This window comes from Ochlerotatus camptorhynchus, unplaced genomic scaffold, assembly GCF_037179485.1.
Source record: "Ochlerotatus camptorhynchus isolate MF236.1 unplaced genomic scaffold, CSIRO-AGI_Acam_v1.1 ptg000177l, whole genome shotgun sequence".
Lineage (NCBI taxonomy): Eukaryota > Metazoa > Arthropoda > Insecta > Diptera > Culicidae > Ochlerotatus > Ochlerotatus camptorhynchus.
This window is the reverse complement of record NW_027040667.1, coordinates 1320523-1342348: the sequence shown is the minus strand read 5'-3', so window position 1 is coordinate 1342348 and position 21826 is coordinate 1320523. Positions and strand designations below refer to the sequence as shown.

Here is a 21826-nt window from a genome sequence, read left to right as displayed (position 1 = left end):
TTGCTGTACTGGGTTAGACCAACAAGCCTGTGCCATTGGATTCGGGTAAAATTGAGAACTACGCCGCTAGAGACGCTTCACTTTTATGTTACTTATGACGGGCGCTATAATATATGGATAATATTTCCAACATAGAATATTTCGTGATTCTGACCATATAGAAAGTTACTATCTTGAGCAAAGTTGTTCAGGTGACCAAGTCCTTTCGGATGGTGGCCATATTAGTTCAGAACTCTCTCACTACACAGCGCTAGTGTGCATGTGCAATTCCTATATAAACTGTATCTCGAGAGCCTGGCCATATATGTAGAAAGTTGCTGTTTTCAGCAAAGTTGTGCAGGTGATCAAGTCCTTTTGGATGGTGGCCATATTAGTTCAGAACTCTCTCACTACGCAGCGCTAGTGTGCATGTGCAATTCCTATATAAACTGTATCTCGAGAGCCTGGCCATATAGAAAGTTGCTGTTTTCAGCAAAGTTGTGCAGGTGAGCAAGTCCTTTCGGATGATGTTCATATTAGTTCAGAACACGCTCACTACGCGGCGCTAGTGTGCAAGTGAATTTCCTGTATAAGCTTTATCTCGAGAACCTGGCCATATAGAAGGTTACTGTCTTGAGAAAAGTTGTTCAGGTCACTAAGTCTTTTCGGATGATGGTCATATTATTTCAGAACCCTCACACTACGCGGCGCTAGTGTGCACATGAACTTCCTTAATAAGTTATGACTCCAAAGCTTGTCCATATAAGATGTTGCTGTGCAATGTGAGATCAGGAACCGGAAAAAGAATAACGTGTAGAGGCCGGAAATCGATGTCAGATGCCATTTTGGAATCCAAGATGGCGGCCATTGGTTCAAGAAAAACTGTCAAATACCGTACAATATGGATATTTTTGGAAAGGGGATGACGTGTAGAGGCCGGAAATCGTTGCCAGACGTCATTTTGAAATCCAAGATGGCGGCCATCGGGTCAAGAAAAACTGTCAAATACCCTACAACATGGATATTTTCGGATAGGAGATGACATGTAGAGACCGGAAATCGATTTCAGATGCCATTTTGTAATCCAAGATGAGGAATTGTTTTGGTATTGCATTTGCATAATTTGGTATAGTGGGAACTTTTTTTTGGTATTATGTTTTGATAGTTACCTCTTATGTCAAGCTCATCCATACCAACTAATTATTAATTAATTAAGATGATGATATTCTTCTGAGATGCAACATTGGTGAACTTGGCATGAAGAATAGTGTGGATTTATCTCCTGCACTTCGCGTTCCGTTTCGCGACGGTGCCATTCCTGCGCGGTATTTACACGCGTACCGTGGACTTTTCTCAATTCGATTTCGACTAGAGTCGAAATGAAAACTCGGTAGGTACTTTTTAGAGTATCTGGTACTCAAACCGGAGAAGACCAGTTGAGCCAGACTCTGTGATAGACTGAGCTTTATTAATTTCGTAATTTTGGTTTATATACATTTTTTGTATAGAATGCATGAGGGAGACAACTGGAGCGACAATTGAAGTTTATATTGCTTAATCAGCAATATCGATTATTAAGTGCGCTCGGGCAGCTCGTCATTTGGGACGACAGGTACAAAATACAAAAGGCACTCGAAATTGCATGGTTGCAGTTTTGAGGTGATACATTGACTCTGCTGCCTGAACGGTTGGATGTTTGTTTTTGGTATGAAATTTAGGGATGCCTACTTACACAGCAGTTGCCCTGAAAGCAGTTGATTAATCATATCCGAAAGCTATCGCCGAAATCAATTATGTAATAACTAATTATAACAGTGGTGCCGGTGGTGTAGTGGTAAGCGTGATGACCTCTCACCTCAGCAGGCCTGGGTTCAATCCCAGTCGGCGCCGCCGGGATGTTCTGAGGCATAACATCTCTGATCACGCCTTCCTTCGGATGGGAAGTAAAGCCGTTGGTCCCCGGTTCATGAGTTGATGGGTCGATAGGTAGGGTCCAGGTGTGGGAGCTGCCTCCCTGACGTCGGTAGCATTGATGCTTAGCACGGAAAACAAGATCGACGGAAAACAAATCAAGGAAAACACTAATTATAATGAAGTTCAACCAAAAAGTGGTCTACAGCAAAGTTGTAGAAAATTTCCTATAAATAAGTATAGGTGTATGTCAAGCTTACCCTTGATAAGCTTCAAGGTCCAGAGCAGTATGAGATCGCAACCAAATGAGCTCAAATTTTGAGAGAATGATTAGGACCTGATTTGCAATCGATTGAGTGGGGTGGAGCAATATCGATATTTTGATCCACCCTAATATGTAGATTGGCTATACGTTCCTATTATGGTGTGTTCTAATTATGGCGTAATCAATTTGATGCGATTTTTTAGAATGTTGCATTTTTTTTTAAATATCAATTGATTGTCAATGTAGTAAATCATTTATTCATCTATTGCTCTATTTCTGTTTCATTTCAGGTAAGTGATAAACCGGCAGACAGTTAATGAGAAACAGTAGGTACAATTTTGTTACCAATGAAGTTACTTCGATACGAGTGAGCAGTTGTACCCCAGTTGTACATAATCCAGTAAACGAGAAACGTGCTCACACGAAGAAACATTGTATAAGAAACTAGTTGATTTGGTCCACGGTCATCCGACGTTATTGGGTGTTAAACTTGTTCTCAAGATCCCGCTGATGACGAGGGATCGCTTTCCAGTCAGACATTGACAGCTCTTGAGACGGGTTTAAGTTGTCATTTGTAGAGATCCTTCAGAATGCACCAACACAAGCTATAAGAAACATGCACCGTGAAAAATCTAAATCCGGACAATTATACTGAAAAAAAAATCGTTTCCCTTACTTAAGCATATAGATTAGCATTCTATGCCCCTCCTTTTTTCTGTATTTTGCTGATGTAGGTGAATGAGTAGAAAAGCTCGTCTCTCTGTTCTCTAGATAATCATAGCGCGCTAGCACGTGATTGGTTGATTACGGCTTAGCACGTTGATCAATTTTCAATAATTAACCATTAATAAACAACTAAAAACGACAGATATCACTCTGAACCCGACTAATGTTCTTCATGTGATATCTACTAGGACAGTGTATATAATAAGAGCTCTTTTATTGAGCTCTAAGAGATTTTTGGTGTATGTTATATTAGAAGTTATAAATCTTTTTGACTGGTTGCAGTTTGTGACAGTCGTCCAATTGGTCATCACCCTTTGCTCTTCCCAGTATTTGAGTTCAATTTTTACCGTACAGTATGATATTCCACAGTATGGTTCTGCGCCAAAAAAAAACTGTGAATTGGAACCTAACTTTGTTAGGTCGTCTGCCCTTTCATTCCCTTCAATGCAACAGTGTCCTGGTACTCAATATAAGTTGACTGAATTCCGTTGGCACAGTTGCCAAAACGAGAGAATACATTCCCAGACAATCTTTGATGTACATGTGTAAGCACTTGACTATCAGAAAAAAATACAAATATTTGCACATCTGTATTTCCTACTCAAATAAACATGTACACCTTCAAGTGTGGCTACAATTTCCGCTTGAAACATTGTTGAAAAATGTCCCATCGCAACTGAAATATTTGTCCCAGGGCAAAAGATTTCTGCACCTGTTCATATTCCAATTTTTGAGCCATCTGTGAAAAATATGATTGAGCCTTGACGAACGTTAGGACCACCAATTTCCCAATCCGAACGTGCCATTTCATATACGTTGAAGGGAATTTCATAGTTGTCCTCCGGTTTCATCCAGTCTCCATTTATACTCATCACTGGTCCTCTTTGGAAGTGTTGTAAGATGCTTAGATGACCAACAAGATCACCTGGCATGACTTTTTAGATCTTTTGTAACCTGCGTATTACAATTTACCCCGTTTTGTGTAGTTTTATCGCCGAGTGTAATATTGCCGTTTTTCTCACGACCGTGTACCGTGTTTTTTTTTTGTTTACATTGCACGGCCGGTGACATACTCACCACTATGCCTTCGTGAATAATTTTAATTTGTAAATTTTGCGCGTTATTTTATTTGTTTTTTGTTGTTGTTAGTTTAGTTAGATAGGGAAAAAAATTATCGTTTTAGATTGTATCGTGAAATAAGGTGAAATCATTAAAAGCAACATAAATGTGTCGAACGTGGTTGCAGGGGCGATGGCGGTTTTGTTTTTGTTTTGTGACGTTGTGAAAGAAAAGGAGAAGTATCCGAGCCACGGTGGAGTGAACGCGTGTTTTGGATTCGGATACAAATTACCCCGTTTCAGGCCAAAATCTTTCTACTCCAGCTGGGAAATCGACTCTCAGCCGTGTCGCGAGTGCCAGTACGACAACTTTTGTGTACCGCTAGTGAAAGCCGGCCCCGTGGCTGCGGAAAAGGGAGCACTGTTCTAGTAGTGCAATGAAAAGGATGTCGGATCGCCATTGTGGGAAGCCGAGCTATTCGTTTCCTGGCTAACCGTAAAGGATCCGGTAAACACCCGTCGTCCTGACTGCGGTGGCTCAGCCAATAGATCCAGTCTCACCACCGCAGTTAATCGATAAGCAGGACGAAGCAGGCAGTTCCAAAGGTGAGTTGCCGGGGTTGCCTACGGCGAGTAGGCAATCCGTTGATTCGTCACCAACGTTGCCGGCCGGGGGGGGGGGGGGGGGTGGTTCCAATAGACGAACCCCGCTCATCCCTCCGCTGATTGTCAAGGACCGCTGCTAGACAGCCAATAGTGAAGTAGGTGTAACCGCTCAGCACAATCCGTGCTTTGTAGCAGAACCGCTGCCATACCGTCGTCGATGGGCCCCACCGAACAGCAGCAGCAACAGCGAGGAGGAGAAGATAAGTAGCGAATAGACGTCTAAAGTTGCATTTTCTTTTTGTTGTTTTGTTTCACCCAAATCCGAACGTCTTTGGGGGAAGTACCTTTGCTCGAGGCCGCAGGTAGGTAAGCCGCAACCTACACTTTTTATCCTTAGAGCACTTCTTTCCGCTTCTAGTTGCACATGTTCATGCAAGGGCAGCAGATTGAGAATTGCTTCTAATGCTGTTGATGGGGTGCTATGCACCGCACCCGTTATTGCAATGCATGCTAGACGTTGAAGTTTTGTTAGTTTCCCCTGTGCAGTAGCCTCTTTTGACTTTGGCCACCACACTAACGAAGCATACGCTACTTTCGGACGGATTATTGATGTGTAAATCCACATTGTCATTTTTGGTTTCAAACCCCACTTTCTTCCAATAGTTTTGTAGCATGCCCACAGGGCACTGGTTACTTTGTTAATCACAGAATAAAGCTGAGCATTCCAATTCAACTTGGCGTCCAAAATAACTCCTAGGTATTTAACCTTCTCACTAAGATGGATCTGCTCTCCTTCAAGATTGAATTCTTGTATGTCAATCTTCTTCTTTCTAGTAAAGGGGATGATTACGACTTTTGATGGATTTACCGAGCCCTTTTTATGGACCAAATCTATGTAAACTTTAGGGCCTCTTGCATGCTTTCAGAAATGATAACGTCAAACTTTCCTCTTACTATAATAACTATGTCATCCGCAAAGCCCACAACTTCGAAACCTTTTACTTCCAGGCTTCTTAGAAGATCATCTACAATTAAAGACCGCAGCAGTGGTGAGAGAACTCCTCCTTGAGGACAACCTTTCGTTGCCTTTACTGTTATAGATGAGCCACAGATAACAGACATCCAAGTCAAACTCCTAAAATGTGTAAGAAATTTAACTGCTATTTTGAATATACATTAGCAACAAGCAATATCGTGGTGGTGCTAGTGTCGCTGCCCATCGACGTCGACGACCGGCAGGCCTTATCTTAAAATAAATGTCAAAAATTTTGTGAGGAAAACATTGTTTAAAACCGATCGCTCGAACTACAGAACATTTTCTTCTTACCTACGTGAAAGCCAAGCGCTTGCAACAAAAAAATTATGTTCCAACCACTTCCACCAGAAGGCTTTTCGAATTCCTGGAAGAACGGATGCAGGGTAAGCAGTGTTCAAATCTTACCACATTTTTCCTGAATTTAAATGAGCGTTAATTGTGGAGTTCAATCTGTATTCCAATATGCTTCTACCTGCTTGTGTTCTCTATGACAACAGTGGCAAGCAAAACAACTCTTTGGAAACACATCTTGATGCCAAGCACAATTCGGATAGTGCTTTTTCGGATGAAATGGAATTCATCAAAAATGACACGGATTTCTGGGAATGGCTGAAAACAACTCTAAAGCAGCATTTACTGATCCTGCAGATGTTATTGCGGAAGGCAACGGCGGGTATGGAAACAGTCACAATTTAACTTTAAATAATTTGTGTTCAGGTCACTTTTCATTTTAGAATACCAACTGCGCTCGCACAAGACACGCACACGGAAAATACGCCGCTTACGACGATGATTTGCCCGGCTGTTGATTCGATCGAGTTCACAGACCAATTAACCACTTCATTAGAGCAGTTAAAATGACGTTTACTACCTCTCAAACTTTGAAATAAAACATTTGTTCGCACCGGTCACCACTTTCACGGGTTTCTACCTAGAAAAAAAACCATACCACTGCAAGATCACTCACTCGATTATGAGTGACCCGAGTAGGTGAACAGTAGGAGATATAGTTGACCTATTCTGCCCAATGTCCCTTATCAATCTATCCCGTACCATATCGATCGCTTCACGATCAACGGTAGGGCCGAGTGTAGGTAGGAAACCGATGATAAAAACATCGCACGCACTTAAATAGATCCCTAGAATTTTATATAATTTAGTTCGCAATAAACCTTCCCTACGAGTACATCATTTTCAGTACACGTCGCGTGTGACTAATTGTACATGTACATTGTAGAATTAGGAAGAAAAATACAGTCCACTTTTTACACCGTCTAAGTCCGCGAGTTTAATTATCTGTGCACGTTATCCGACGACTTTGAAGTCAGTGTTAAGTCCCCGGTTGAACAACATTATTTTGAGATTTTTTCTTCTAGAACCTCGAGAAAAGCAGCCAACATTTGTGCGTTTCATAGAGAAAATGGAAATTAGTTGGTCCACTTTGGTGAAATCGCTGGTAGAAAGTCACGCCAAAACTGCTTGACAAAGTGGTCAATTCTGCTCACACGACGACAGTGCAATTCACACCCTCATTTTACCGCTTTGTTTTTTATTCAAAAATAATGGTTCCGCAGAAATTCGATTGATTTTCGTTGTTTTGTCATGTTTGTTTTGAACTTATTTGACAGTTCGTTTGGATACACGGTGAATAGGATCAACTCAAATTTTAGTTCAGTTTACTCATTAATCGCAAAAAGTGATAACTCGAGTCGCAGCATTCCGTATGGTGGCGCTAGTGTTTCTAACGTATTTTAATTTGAATTCTTACACATAATTTTTCGAACAATTTGTTCAAGCTTGGCTGTCTGTTCTCTGTGGATGAGCTACCCAGCCCATAAGTGATTTCCCTTGTTGCAAGCATAGTCTGAATCCATTTGACGATGCACCTATCAAAGTTCCTTGCCTTCATGGCGTAAACCATAGAGGAATAGGATGCGTTATTAAAAGCACCTTCAATATCCAAGAAAGAGCGGAGTGCAATTTCTTCAACTGAAAGAGATTATTCAATTTTTGTTACTAAGGTATGGAGAGCAGTAACTGTTGACTTTCCGGATTGATACGCAAACTGAAAATTAGATAATGGATGCGTGAACATGTGAGTTGAATAGATGAAATCATTCAACATATTTTCCATAGTCTCTATGTCTGATGGGCCTGAATGATTTTGGATGCGTTTTGTCACGCCTCCCATTCTTTGATGAATATAACTCTTACCAATCTCCATTTTGATGGAGTATAATTTAACCTTATACTTGCCTTAAAAATCTTAGTTAGAGCCAGAACTTACATTCAACCTGAATAAAATGGTGAAATCATAATTGAATTTTATTTATTATTGACCATGTAATCAGCCTTCAACAGTTCCCAAAAAAATACCCCAAATAACCCAAAAAAGTTCCCCCGAGAATGCGAGGTGAACTGTACAACTGTGCATTTGAAACCGGACGTGCGCTCACACGAATACAATTTGGATTCCGCCCGGAGCACGTTCTGGTAGGTGTAAATCCTGTCAAAATCGTCTATCGGTATCTTTGGCGTACGTAGCTTATTCCTTGCTTGCCGAACGCATCAAAACGATACAATCTAACCGCGCACTACCCAACTTACATTTTCAGCTTTATAAGCCAACTTTTCCTGCATTGTGCTGTAAAGTAGCTTGAAAAAAACTGTAGATACAGCTACAAGTAGAGGTCAGCAAAATAGTTTTGGAGAGCGTTTACTAAACTTTTTAACATCTATTATTAAATTTGTCAGTCGCACTGAATAAAAACAGCCAATAAACGCTAATGTCACTTTTATACACATGCTAAAGAGTGTCCACGATGAAATTGCCACACACAAAATTGATTCGCAAAATTCGAGTTTTCATCCGATTGCCATCAAATTTTCAGGGATTGAGAAATAACTATTAAACTTCATTTTACCATTTTACTCGTATTTTATTTACAGTCCATTCGCAAATGCCCGCACCTTGGCCTTAACCCCGGCCATAAGATTCTGCACAACCTGTGAATCAACCGTTTTTTGCATGTAAACCCATACTTTCTTCAGTTCCTCGACTGTCTTCACTACCTTAGGTCGTTTAAGAAGGTGCTGCTTCATAATAGCCCAGTACTTCTCGATGGGGCGGAGCTCCGGAGTGTTGGGAGGGTTGAACATTTTCGGCACGAAATTGACCTTATTGTCCACATACCACTTCATCACGTCCTTGGAGTAGTGGCATGAGGCCAAATCCGGCCAGAAGATTGTTGGGACGTTGTGGGCCTTCAGGAGAGGAAGCAGCCGCTTCTGGAGGCTCTCTTTTATGTACACCTGTCCGTTCATCGTGTCCTGGGTCACGAAAGGTGCACTCCGCTTCCCGCACGTGCAGATGGCTTGCCAAACCAGGAAATTTGGACATCTTCTGAGTGCGGACATGCTCCGGAACGCTGAACTTATCCTTGGCCGTGAAAAACAGGTTGCCGGGGATCTGTTTGAAGTCGGCCTTCACATATGTTTCGTCGTCCATGACGCAGCATTCAACTTTCGTCAGCATGTTGAGGTACAACTTCCTGGCACGGGTTTTGGCGAACTTGTTCTGCTTCTCGTCGCGATTAGGGGCCTTTTGTACCTTGAACGTTTGAAGCCCAGTCTTGGTTTTGGCCTTCTGGACAAAACTTCGGCTTAGGTGCAGCTTCTTAGCCACATCCCTAACGGAGGCGTTCGGATTTCGGTTGAAGGCCCCAACTACGCGGTTGTGATTTTTGGTGTTGTACGGAATACTTTTTCCTTCACTTCTGGGCTTCCGATCGGTGGTCAACCATTCCTCGAACCGCTTAATCACTCGCGACACCGTGGAATTCGCGATTCCCAACGTTTTAGCGATGGAACGATGCGAGAGATCCTTGTTCTCGTGATGAATGCGCAAGATTTTATCACGCACGAGCTGTTCTTTCGACTCCATTTCCGCGAGTTTTGATCACAGGACTTTAAAACTTGCAGGATGTAAATAATGCACTATGAACTAAATCCACCCAAATTTTCATTAAATTCTACCCAACGGTTAAAAAGTTAGAGCAATTTCATAGTGTGGCAATTTCATCGTGGACACCCTTTAATCAGCTTTCAACTTGTATGTAGGGTAAATGTTGGCTTCGGCACCCATTGACTGTTTTCGGCAACCAAAATTTAAACGTTAATTTCACTATGTTTTCCCATCAACGCACTTCCCTGAATGTGTCCAAACGATTGTTTAGCCTTTCAGCTTCAATCTGATTATATTTGAACGATCGAGCAATCCAGTAATGCTACATTTTTCTTCAAATAAAGCATACGCACTACAAAATGGGGTTGATTTCGAGTTGCCGATAATAGAACAGCTGGTTAACACGCAGTTCTAATGGGAAGGTTGCCGAAGAAAAAGAGGCTGCCGACAATAGTCACACTCACCTGAGAAGTTTGGAGCGTTGTAAAAACGCTTTCAAAACGTTTTGAAAAATTCTGTCGATTGGAATGGATAGAGAAGCAAGCAGCAGATGAATGTAAACAAACAGACACATTATATATGTGCGTGACGCTGAGAAAATGCTAGTAGAAGTGCAGACGCTGCTTAGATTGACGAGAATACGTAAATTCCCCTATGTATGTATGTAAGTAGCCACCATCCTAGCTTGGGTCTTGCCCTGCATGCGGCTCCACCTTAACAGCAAGATCAAATTTCGTCATCATTCTGAATTCAACATACTGCTGTATAAAGGGGCCAAAGGGGTTTGAACGGGCCCGTAAGCAGAGACACTTACGTGAAACCCGCGGGAATAAGAGAATCTCCTTCCACTAATATGGTACAACAAAACAAATAACGAAATTCGCAATACATGTTAAACTTTCCACGGGATGGTTTGTTTAAGAAGAACGCGTCAAATTCATTGGAACTGTTGAAGTGAAATGTAACTATCTAAAATGACAGTACACATTCCCTCCTAGATTCTGATTGGCACTCCACTCCATTGTCCAGTTACAACTTCAATGATGCCCTGATGCTCCCTCCCGTCCCAGCATTTTTGTAATTTACAATGTAAATTTAAATATAATGCAATATACAATGTATATAAAATATATAGTGAAATGCAAAATATATAAAATAAAATAGTTTTACAAAATACAAATAACCTAGAGTTTAATTAATTGCAATTCAACTTTATTTAACCCATAATAGTATATCACACTCTTTTGTTTAAATGTGCCATGACATTAATTTACGATGTCACGGCATGTTTTGAAAATATAGTACTAAAGTAATGAATCAATAGACCGAAAATCGAGGTTATTTGGACATGAGGACACTATATTTACATGGATATTATTGAATGTATCAACACTGATGGTATACACTGGATACCCTGCAAGGTAAAACAATTAAATAACTTGATACACGGTGTATTTATTAATTACTTTATTGCTTTGTGCTACTTCTGCATCTGATGCGCTATAAAAAGTAGCTGTTGATGAGAGGAACTAATCCTATTATATTGAAGGCCTGGATGACCTGAAATGTGTTTTACTTATGTATGTAATATAATATTGAAAAAAAAAAAATGCGTTGTAATGACTGTCTCAAAAATGCAAAAAGTGTGATAAAAGTGCACGTTTCCGTCAAATCGTTTTGATGTCTTCGGAGCCCTTATTGCTTGCATCATAAGGAATAAGTGCACCCAAGACACCAAGACGATTAGACGTAAACTTGCAATTTTATCACACTTTTTAATAAGTGAAAACGTCCAATTTGGTGTGAAATGCTCAATATATGATATGCATTTAAAAGTATATATGCTGCTACCTGCAATTTCAATATGGTAAATTCAATTCAATATTTTAAATTATTAAAAAAAAAATATTTGTATTATTATATAATGTAATAAAACAACCTTAGTATTTGCAATCGCCTCCTTTGAGCTCCCTTCTAGCATTGTTCTAAGAAAAAATAAAGAACATAAGATTTTTATCGATGGCACCAATCGACAGGCCAACATCAGAGCATTTCTCCATTTGATAATAATTTATTAATAACCTGTAATACGTTGCCTTAATGCTAGAAACAAATAGCAGGATTTATGTACTAAAACATATGCGATATAAAAACAAATAGGTTTGGCTATTCCTCTTCTCTTTGTTCTTTTTCGCTGTGATGACATCTAGAAAACAATATAATTTTTTTAATTTAATTAAGCACACCACACTTTTGGTGAACTCAACACCCATTGGTCCATTAAAAAGTACTGGTGCTTTTATTATGATTGGAGGAGAGATGGCAACACCTCACAGTTAAATTTTAATATAGCGACAGGAAACGGTGATTATTTTGAATTCACTCAGATAACTGCAATTCAAATTGCAAGTTTTGAGACATTAACTTAAATTTGATTTCATCAAAATCTATAATTATCCCTATATAAAGTCAATTTGAATATTATTAAAAATAATTATTCATAAATTTGAAAGATCTCACCTAACTCTCCATCGTGCCTGAATCTTTTTCAGCACTGTTCATTTTCATCCATCAGCTAGCCACGCTGCATTTCCGAATGTTAATCACAGTCTGCACGGTACAGCATGAGTGCGATGTACGTACACTAGACCTGTTCATTTTAAACGAAATGTTCGGAATGTAACGGGTCAACCGTGATTACTGTTCGTCATGTTAATTTGAACTTCTGTGCAAATTTTCAGCAAAATCGGTGATGATTTAGAGGTGCTTCAAGTTAACTTTATGTTTTTAAGGTAATTTACGGCTTACAATATTTGTATCTCGAGACTGAAACAACGAAAGCTGCTGTAACAACTTTCATAGCAAAAGTTTAATGTGTTATGTATCAACTTTGTAACCAAAGGTTGACTATTCGAAGTGATTTTATTGAAGTTTGACTTAGTTTCATGCTCGAAGATATCTTAAAAAGTGAAGAATTTTAAAGTGTTTGTTCTACGAATTTTCCACCCATATGATATAAAATGTGTAGTGTACGGCATAATGTTCCTCATATTGTTCTAGAAGTTTCGTTCCAACATAGTTTTCGTGTATATTTCATAGATTGAGAGATAAAAATCAGAAAAGAGGCCGTTTTAGCTAAAATTCACAAGACAACAGAACCAATAAAAGTCAATTAGATTGACAGAACATAGTTGCATTGCTTTTCAATGACGACCGATGACTGTTTCATTGATATATGATTTTTTCATAAATATGAATCCTCAGTAGACGTGTTTTTTTATGAAAGGCAAGTGTCACTCGAACCATAACAGCAATTTATAAAATAACGAACATTTGAATGGCTCGAGTGACGCTTGCCTTTGATAAAAAAAAACACGTCTACTGAGGATTCATATTTATGAAAAAATCATATATCAATGAAACAGTCATCGGTCGTCATTGAAAAGCAATGCAACTATGTTCTGTCAATCTAATTGACTTTTATTGGTTCTGTTGTCTTGTGAATTTTAGCTAAAACGGCCTCTTTTCTGATTTTTATCTCTCAATCTATGAAATATACACGAAAACTATGTTGGAACGAAACTTCTAGAACAATATGAGGAACATTATGCCGTACACTACACATTTTTATATCATATGGGTGGAAAATTCGTAGAACAAACACTTTAAAATTCTTCACTTTTTAAGATATCTTCGAGCATGAAACTAAGTCAAACTTCAATAAAATCACTTCGAATAGTCAACCTTTGGTTACAAAGTTGATACATAACACATTAAACTTTGCTATGAAAGTTGTTACAGCAGCTTTCGTTGTTTCAGTCTCGAGATACAAATATTGTAAGCCGTAAATTACCTTAAAAACATAAAATTAACTTGAAGCACCTCTAAATCATCACCGATTTTGCTGAAAATTTGCACAGAAGTTCAAATTAACATGACGAACAGTAATCACGGTTGACCCGTTACATTCCGAACATTTCGTTTAAAATGAACAGGTCTAACGTACACGTTATAGTTTTTGCACTCGCTTGTGCTCCCATTCTATGTTCGGCTATATTCAAGCCCATTTGTACACAAGTTTGAACGCAAGTACAATGAACAAGTGCAAACTTCAGCTCGCACCGCGGCTCGCACCAATGTTCAAACTCATGTGCAAACGCAAAAGCTCAGAAGAAGAAGCGAATATAGAATGTGGGGAACAAGCGAGTGCAAAAACTAACGTGTACCTCGCACACATTTTGTATCGTGAAGACTACTCATAAGAAGAAGTTACGCTTGAGCAATTTCATAAAAGTTTCAGTCTTTCGTTTGCAGTTTACTGACAGCGAGTGGTGTAGTGTGATATTAAGTTACATGTGAATTCGTAATCATGAACGGTATGTCATAATTATATTCTGTGATGTTAATATGTATTGCAATTTTTCACTGAGAATACACAACATAGGCAAAATAAAAAAATGCATCCCTCTAATGCTCTGTTCGGACTACGGAGTAGTCTTGTAACATGTTACAAGGTTATAGTGATGACGTTTTTATTGTTGATAATTATTATAACAACCTTGTAACATATTATAGAGGAGTTAAATGATGTATTTTGTTTAAAGTCAGATTTTGGCACTTCCCCGTTCTCTAGGGCACTATATGGCATTTTGTCTGCATTTTGTATTACATACTACAAAACAAATAAAGATTTTTTCGTATTATTAATCAGCAGCTAATTCACAATGTTCACAATAGTCTGAAGTTTAAAGCAATCGTTTGTTTATTCCCTGAATACTAGGTAATACGCCTAATGTTAATCTCAGAACACATTTTTTTCATTACAATGAGAAAGATAATGTGTGTCTATGCAAATTTACTGGATGCACCGGGAGACTCAAAAATGTATTGAGCAGTTTGAAAAGGCATTTGGCTCAAATACATCCAAAAACCGCTGCAAAAATTGGAATCCCAGGCTACAAACGCATAAAACCCGACCAACTGATCTCCTCGCTATCTCCAGCAAAGCGTTTGAAAACCGTATCTGTGCAAGTGGATCCTGTTGAATTCCATTGTGGATTAATTGAAATGACGACTATCAATTCGATTTCTTTCAATTTCTTCAACTCGCATGCTTGTCGCGCTACAATTGGACCACTAGCTAAGAGCTTAAACATTCCCGTCTATGGTGAAGCAATCGCTTCAAGTATCCCTGCTATCGCCAATATCATCAGGGCATGATTGCGAATGAGTTGAAGAAATTTTTTTGTTTGGAAATCGATGGAGCTGTGCGCCACACCGAAAGATTTTCGGGATTAACGCTCGAATACTTCATGGTGGAAAAGTCTCCACTCGCACATTATCGATGATGGAGATAACCGATAAGCAAACTGCTCAGAACCTGAAAAACACCATTGAAGAAGTATTGAAATCATACAGCACTGATGTCACGCATGTTTATGCTTACACAGCTGATAACGGAAAAAATGTACAAAAGTGTGGACAAGAATTGAATAAATCGCAACAAGTGGCACTCAATTCCATTGAGCACGAACAAGCCAGTGATTATGAAAACGATGATGAAGAAGACGATAATGAATTTCACACTGGTGAAATCGACGAAATGTTGGAGGCCGTTGAGAACATTGTTCTTTTTTTTTTTATATTAATTTATTTGTACAGGCCCAATCGAATAAACTTTACAGAGCCGAGTTATCATTTGCATTATACATGAATAATGTCTTAAATCTAGAGTTAAAGGAATTGAACCGATTACTCGCGGTCGTCTCGAGGTTAGTGGAGATTTACAATTTTTTGGATGGGGAAAGGGAGAAGGAGGTTTGAAATATGATTTATTATATAAATATTTAATTAATCCTAAAACATGAACTTATTTCTATTCATCTTGAAAACAAACATAAAAAAAAAACTACACGCACAATACACAAACTAAACACAAGGTTAATCAAACTTACAATCTAAGGTCAGTATTCTTAAAGTAAACATATATGAGTTTCATAAACTCCAGATCACGTCTAGCCAAAATATCCCGAACTGGAACATTAGGTTGTCTACCTCGAGCCCGAAGGGAATCGCACAGCTCAGATCTGACTCCACGATGCTCAGCACAAGACCAAAGGATGTGATCAGCGTCTTGGTAACCTTGTCCACATTCACAGAGATTGCTGTCTCCCAGCCCAACACGAAACAAGTGAGCGTTTAACGAATAGTGATTGGACATGAGGCGAGACATCAGACGAATGAAGTCTCGACCCACATCCAACCCCTTGAACCAAGGATTCTTCGACACCTTAGGGATGATCGAGAATAGCCATCGTCCCAAACTCCCTTCACTCCATTTATTTTGCCAGCTGGCGAGCGACTGTTGACGATAAATGAAGAAAAATTCATTGTAGGCGATTTGTCGATCGTAAATATCGCCTTGCATAGCGCCCACCTTAGCAAGTGAGTCCGCCTTCTCATTGCCCGGAATCGAGCAATGAGATGGGACCCATGCAAAGGTGATGACAAAAGATCTTAAAGATAAAGCACTCAGAAGCTCTCGTATTTTCATGAGAAAATACGAGGAGTGCTTTACCGGCCTCATGGAGCGAATAGCCTCGACAGAACTGAGACTATCCGTAAAAATAAAATAGTGATCTGGTGCAAGTGAGGCGATCGTTTCTAGCGTATAGTATATTGCCGCCAGTTCAGCAACATATACGGAACAAGGAGCTTGAAGCATTCGAGAGGCGCTATGAAATTCGTTATAAATACCAAAACCAGCGGACGACTCTATTAGTGATCCATCTGTGAAGAACGATCTTGCAGAATCAACTTGGCCAAACTTTGCAGCGTAAATTGACGGAACAATCATGGAACGATGATGTTCTGGGATTCCACGAATCTCCCGCGTCATAGATAAATCAAAACTAACTGAATTGCCGAAGTCGGAGAAGCATACACGATGGGGATTATGCTGTGAAGGGCTGACATCCTGAGTTATGTACACGTAGTACAATGACATAAAACGAGTTTGAGGGTTTAGCTCCAGAAGCTTCTCAAAGTTTTCGATTACCAGTGGGTTCATAACTTCACAACGGGTGAGGAGCCTGAGGGACAATTCCGAAAACCGATCCGATAGTGGCAACATGCCCGCCAACACTTCGAGACTCATCGTATGAGTCGAGTGCATGCATCCTAACGCGATACGAAGACAACGATACTGGATACGTTCCAGTTTGATGATGTGAGTTTTAGCCACCGACTGGAAACAAAAACTACCGTATTCTAAAACCGATAAAATCGTTGTCCGGTACAACGTTAGAAGATCTTGCGGATGGGCTCCCCACCACGTTCCGGTAATTGTTCGGAGAAAATTGATCCTTTGTTGGCATTTCCGCTTCAGATACTCAATGTGGGATCTCCAGGTGCATTTTGAATCGAACCAGACCCCAAGATATTTGAAGGACATAGAATGAGTGATCGGTTTACCCAAAAGTTGAAGCTTTGGTTGTGCTGGGCTATGCTTCCTAGAAAAAACGACCAACTCAGTTTTCTCCGTGGAGAATTCGATACCTAGCTGGATAGCCCAAGTAGACAAATTGTCTAAGGTATCCTGTAAGGGTCCTTGCAGGTTGACCCCTGTGGGCCCTGTCATAGAAACTACGCCATCATCTGCAAGTTGTCTCAACGTGCAGTTGTCACTTAGACAATTGTCAATTTCTCTGACATAGAAATTGTACAAAAGGGGGCTTAAACATGAGCCCTGGGGGAGACCCATGTAACTAAATCGAGAAGCTGTAGAGTTTCCATGAGAAAAGCTCATATGTTTCTCTGACAGCAAATTGTACAAAAAGTTATTAATTAATGGAGAAAGGCCACAAGCGTGGAGTTTGTCTGAAAGGACTTCAACCGATACTGAATCAAAAGCCCCCTTAATATCCAAGAACACAGAAGCCATTTGCTCTTTTTTAGCAAAAGCCAACTGGATTTCTGTGGAAAGCAACGCGAGACAGTCGTTCGTTCCCTTACCCCTACGGAAACCAAATTGAGTATCTGAGAGTAGGTGGTTCGTCTCAACCCATTTGTCGAGGCGAAAAAGGATCATTTTCTCCAACAATTTTCGAATGCACGATAACATCGCGATGGGACGATACGAGTTATGATCTGACGCGGGTTTTCCAGGCTTTTTAATGGCTATAACTCTCACTCGCCTCCAATCATCTGGAACAATATTGTACTCCAGGAACTGACAAAACAAGTTCAACATGCGCCTCTTAGCGACGTCTGGGAGGTTCTTCAACAAGTCGAACTTGATCCTATCAGCCCCCGGAGCCAAATTGCGACACGAAAGGAGCGCGAGTGAGAGCTCCAGCATTGAAAAAGGTTGGCTGATCTCGTCTACCGAATTCGTCGTTTCGCGAGAAATCATCTGTGCCGGCACGGAATCAGGACATACTTTTCGCGCGAACTTGAGAATCCACCGATCCGAGTACTCCTCGCTCTCGTTGTTTGAAGACCGGTTACGCATCCTTCGCGCCGTGTTCCAAAGCGTATTCATCGACGTTTCGCGCGATAAACCGTCCACGAATTGCCGCCAGTATCCGCGTTTCTTGGCTTTGATGAGGCTCTTGAGTTCGCGTTCAAGAGTTGAGTACGCTTCGAAATACTCGGGTGTTCCGCGTTTCCGGAAAAGCTTAAACGCGTCGGTTTTTTTACGATAAACCTCAGTGCATTGCTGGTCCCACCAAGGGGTAGGAGGTTTCCTACGAAAATACGTTCCTGGAACCGGCCGAGTTTGAGCTCGAAGCGCGCTGTCCAAGATCAGATTGGAGAGGAATTTATATTCCTCCAACGGTGGAAGCGCTTCTACCGACGACACGGCTTCATCTATCGCGTTCTTGAACGTTGTCCAATCGATATTACGGGTGAGGTCGTACGCGACGTTAACGGATTCCGACGAATTGAACCCACTGGCAATCGAAATTTGGATCGGCAAGTGATCACTACCGTGGGGATCCTGGATCACATTCCACGTGCAATCCAACGATAATGAATTAGAGCAAAGTGTGAGGTCTAATCTACTTCCATTTGAGGATGGACCAGCCAGACGTGTTACTTCTCCATTGTTAAGAATTGTCATATTGAAGTTATCACAGAGGTCATATATCAAAGTAGAACGGTTGTCATCATACAGTTCCCCCCAGCCTGTACCGTGGGAATTAAAATCTCCCATAATCAACCGTGGAGTAGGAAGAACTGAACAGATATCTGAAAGTTGTTTTTGACTAATCGAAACTCGGGGAGGAATATACACAGAAGCAATACAAAGGCTCTTGCCTTTAACAAAAGCCTGACATGCGACAACTTCAATACCTGGAAATTGTGGAAGATTCACTCTATAGAAGGAATGGCACTTTTTGATCCCCAAAAGTACTCCTCCTCCACGCGAATCCTCACGATCCAGTCGAATAATGTTAAAATCATGAAAAGGAAGATCGATATCTGAAGAGAGCCAAGTTTCACACAGAGCAAATGCATCACAATCGTTATTGTGAACCAAAAACTTAAACGATTCTATCTTAGGAATAAGACTTCGACAATTCCACTGTAGAACAGTGATCAAATCCCCGACCTCGTTTGGAAAATTATCCATCGAAGGAGATGATTGCTGCAAGGAGGGGCCACTTCAATGTCAACTGCTTCAAGAGGGTTTTCACAGTAGGAAGCATTGCCAGAACAATGCTTGTGAGAGGATCAGAAATATCGAGGTAATTGAGGATACTGTCCACAATGTTATCAAATGAGAACAACCCAGATGAAGAAGGGGCTTGTGTTCTGAAAATTGGGGCATCGGGGGTTTTGGATGTCCCCGGGAGAGGTGGAAAATCCTGGGTATAATCAGTTCTGCGGAATCCAGGAGGAGTAGAAGTCTCCTTTTTTCCACCATTCCTTGATTTGGGCAAGCTGATTTGGGGTTCTTGATCTGCAACTTTCCGCGAACGGATGCGTTTTCGTTTCCGGGCAGAACCTTCCGGAAAACTGAAAGAAACTCCCTCCTCAGCCAAGTCAGAGCCAGACTCGTCATCTGACAAAAGAGCGAAGGGATTTGTTTCGTTGGTCGATGGCTTGGCTGTCTTAAGCATTTCTGCAAAAGACCGCCTGGAACGTTCTTTAAGAGAGCGCTCTAGTTTTTCCCCGCGTTGTTTGTACACCGGACACGACGAGAGACCATGAGGAGGAGATCCTTTGCAGTACACGCATTTTGGTGCCGTGACTGTGCAGGCGCCATCCTCGTGCTTCTCCCCGCATTTGGAACAGCGTGCCTTGCTGCCACAGTGGGACGCCGTATGTCCCAACTGCTTACAGTTTTGGCAGTTCATGACCCGGGGAACGAACAAGCGTACAGGTAGTCGAAGTTTTCCCAGCTCGATATACTGAGGAAGGGCTGAACCAGAAAAGGTCACGCGAAACGAGTCTGTGGGGGTAAAACTCTTTTTACCCTCGCTGACAGATACTGAGCCCAGTTTTTGGACATCCAGTATCTTCACCGGGGGGAGCAAGGGGTTCTTGAAACGGCCAACCGCCTGCTTCTCCAAGATCTCGGGGGTCAGACTCGCTTCGGTGACCACACCTTCGATCTCCACATCACGAGCTGGGATGTAAACTCTGTACTCGAGCGTGAAGAGCTGGGAGGCAGCAATCTCGTTAGCCTGCTTCAGGTTAGAGACGGAGACACGAAGTTTATTGTGCCTAACCTTCGTGATTTCAGTCACGGCCGAGTATCGCTTCGTCAGATCAGTGGAAATTTGCATCAAGTTCAAAGGTTTGTTTTTGGGCTGAAAGTAGACAACCCATGGCCCAGTCGAGTCATCTGGATAGGCTCGCGATCGGGGGCTTTTCTGAGACAAACCATGAATGACAGGACGTTTTCGTCTTTTCTTGCCATCGAGTGGCAAACTGGTGTCATCTTCCGACAAAATGTCCATATCGTCTTCTGACGAGACGTCCATTTTGCCGTACTAGTGGGAGCGGTAAACGCTCTACCACTGAAACGATGCTTAAAACCACACAGACACAATAAACAGAAAAAAAACTACAAACACAGAAACACAAAATTAAATTTAACTGATGGGCGAGAGAAAGAAACAGGAAAAAAAAAACTTATCTGCTATACTACTACCACCGAGTGATTACACAGCAGCAGCGGAGAGACGCGCAGCGTGGGTGACCTTCGATGCGCGTGTGCGGGCGATCTTTGTAGTGGTGTGCTTGTATTAGGCTCGGCACTCAGCTGGACACACGATGATGGATGACCGGTATAAATGCGGAGGCAGATGCTGACACTCGATGACGATGATCTGTGTGCCGGTATGCGTGATCACGCACCGATGGTGCGCAAAATGGTTGGCGAATTGGCAATCGCAAAAACAATTTTCCTTCCGATGATGCCGAAAACACACTTTCTTCTCAGAAAAAAAACTCACTTTCAGATAATTGTTTAGCCGGGTACTATGCCAGTAATCACTAAGCGAGAAAAAACTGATAATTTAAACCAACCGAATACCGAGAAAACTTCCGAAATACCGGAGCGCGAAACAAGTCGACTGTACTTCTTGCTAGGTCGCAGTGGGGTGAGAACATTGTTCTTAGCGGTAACGAATCCGCAGCCCATACTATTAATCTGGTTGTAAATGATGCTGTGGATAAGGAATGCGACATTCTTAAAAAAGTCCGAAAAATTGTTAAAGCGTGCCGGAAAGTTGGATACAAGCCATTTTTCGAAATTGAGAAGGTTCCGCTGCCCAAAATAGATGTGGAAACGAGATGGGGCTCTCTATATGAAATGATCAACTCGTTACATAGCAGAAAAGCATTTTTCGAGGATATTGGTCAAAAGTTTGAAGAATTGCACGTAACAGCGGATGACTGGACCTACATTGAAGAGTTCGCCGCAGCATTCGAACCGCTGTTTGTTCTAACAAAAGCTCTGCAAGCGAATGATTTGATTCTAGGAGACGTTTTCAAGCTCCTAAAGATATGTCGACTAAAGCTCAGTAAGATCCCTGCTGCCAATAGATTTTCAGAAAGTCTTAAACAAGCACTACAGGGTAGAGCTATACGTATGATGGATAATGATGCCTTCCGTGCGCCTTTGCTATTCGACCAACGCTGGTGCTTTATCGACTCGCCATATGTTTCAATGGATGAAAGGCTTAAGGCGATCGTAAGTATAATTATATAGGGTTTTTGATCTAATTTCCGTCTTACTAAGGACAACCCGTGCTTTACCTCTCTTT

At 41.1% G+C, this 21826-nt stretch overlaps 2 protein-coding genes across 2 annotated transcripts in view; both read left to right on the top strand.

Annotated features, from left to right (window-relative positions):
* LOC135701821 (neuropeptide SIFamide receptor-like) overlaps positions 1 to 21826 on the top strand; it is a 614024-nt gene that overhangs the window by 374702 nt on the left and 217496 nt on the right. The gene's annotated exons all lie outside the window — the stretch shown is intronic.
* The window catches only part of LOC135701854 (uncharacterized), a 33028-nt gene continuing 26094 nt past the window's right edge, over positions 14893 to 21826 (top strand). The window contains exons 1-2 of the mRNA XM_065222796.1: positions 14893 to 15168; positions 21169 to 21753. Coding sequence (XP_065078868.1) covers positions 14893 to 15168; positions 21169 to 21753 — 861 coding nt within the window. The remainder of the gene's footprint in view (positions 15169 to 21168; positions 21754 to 21826) is intronic.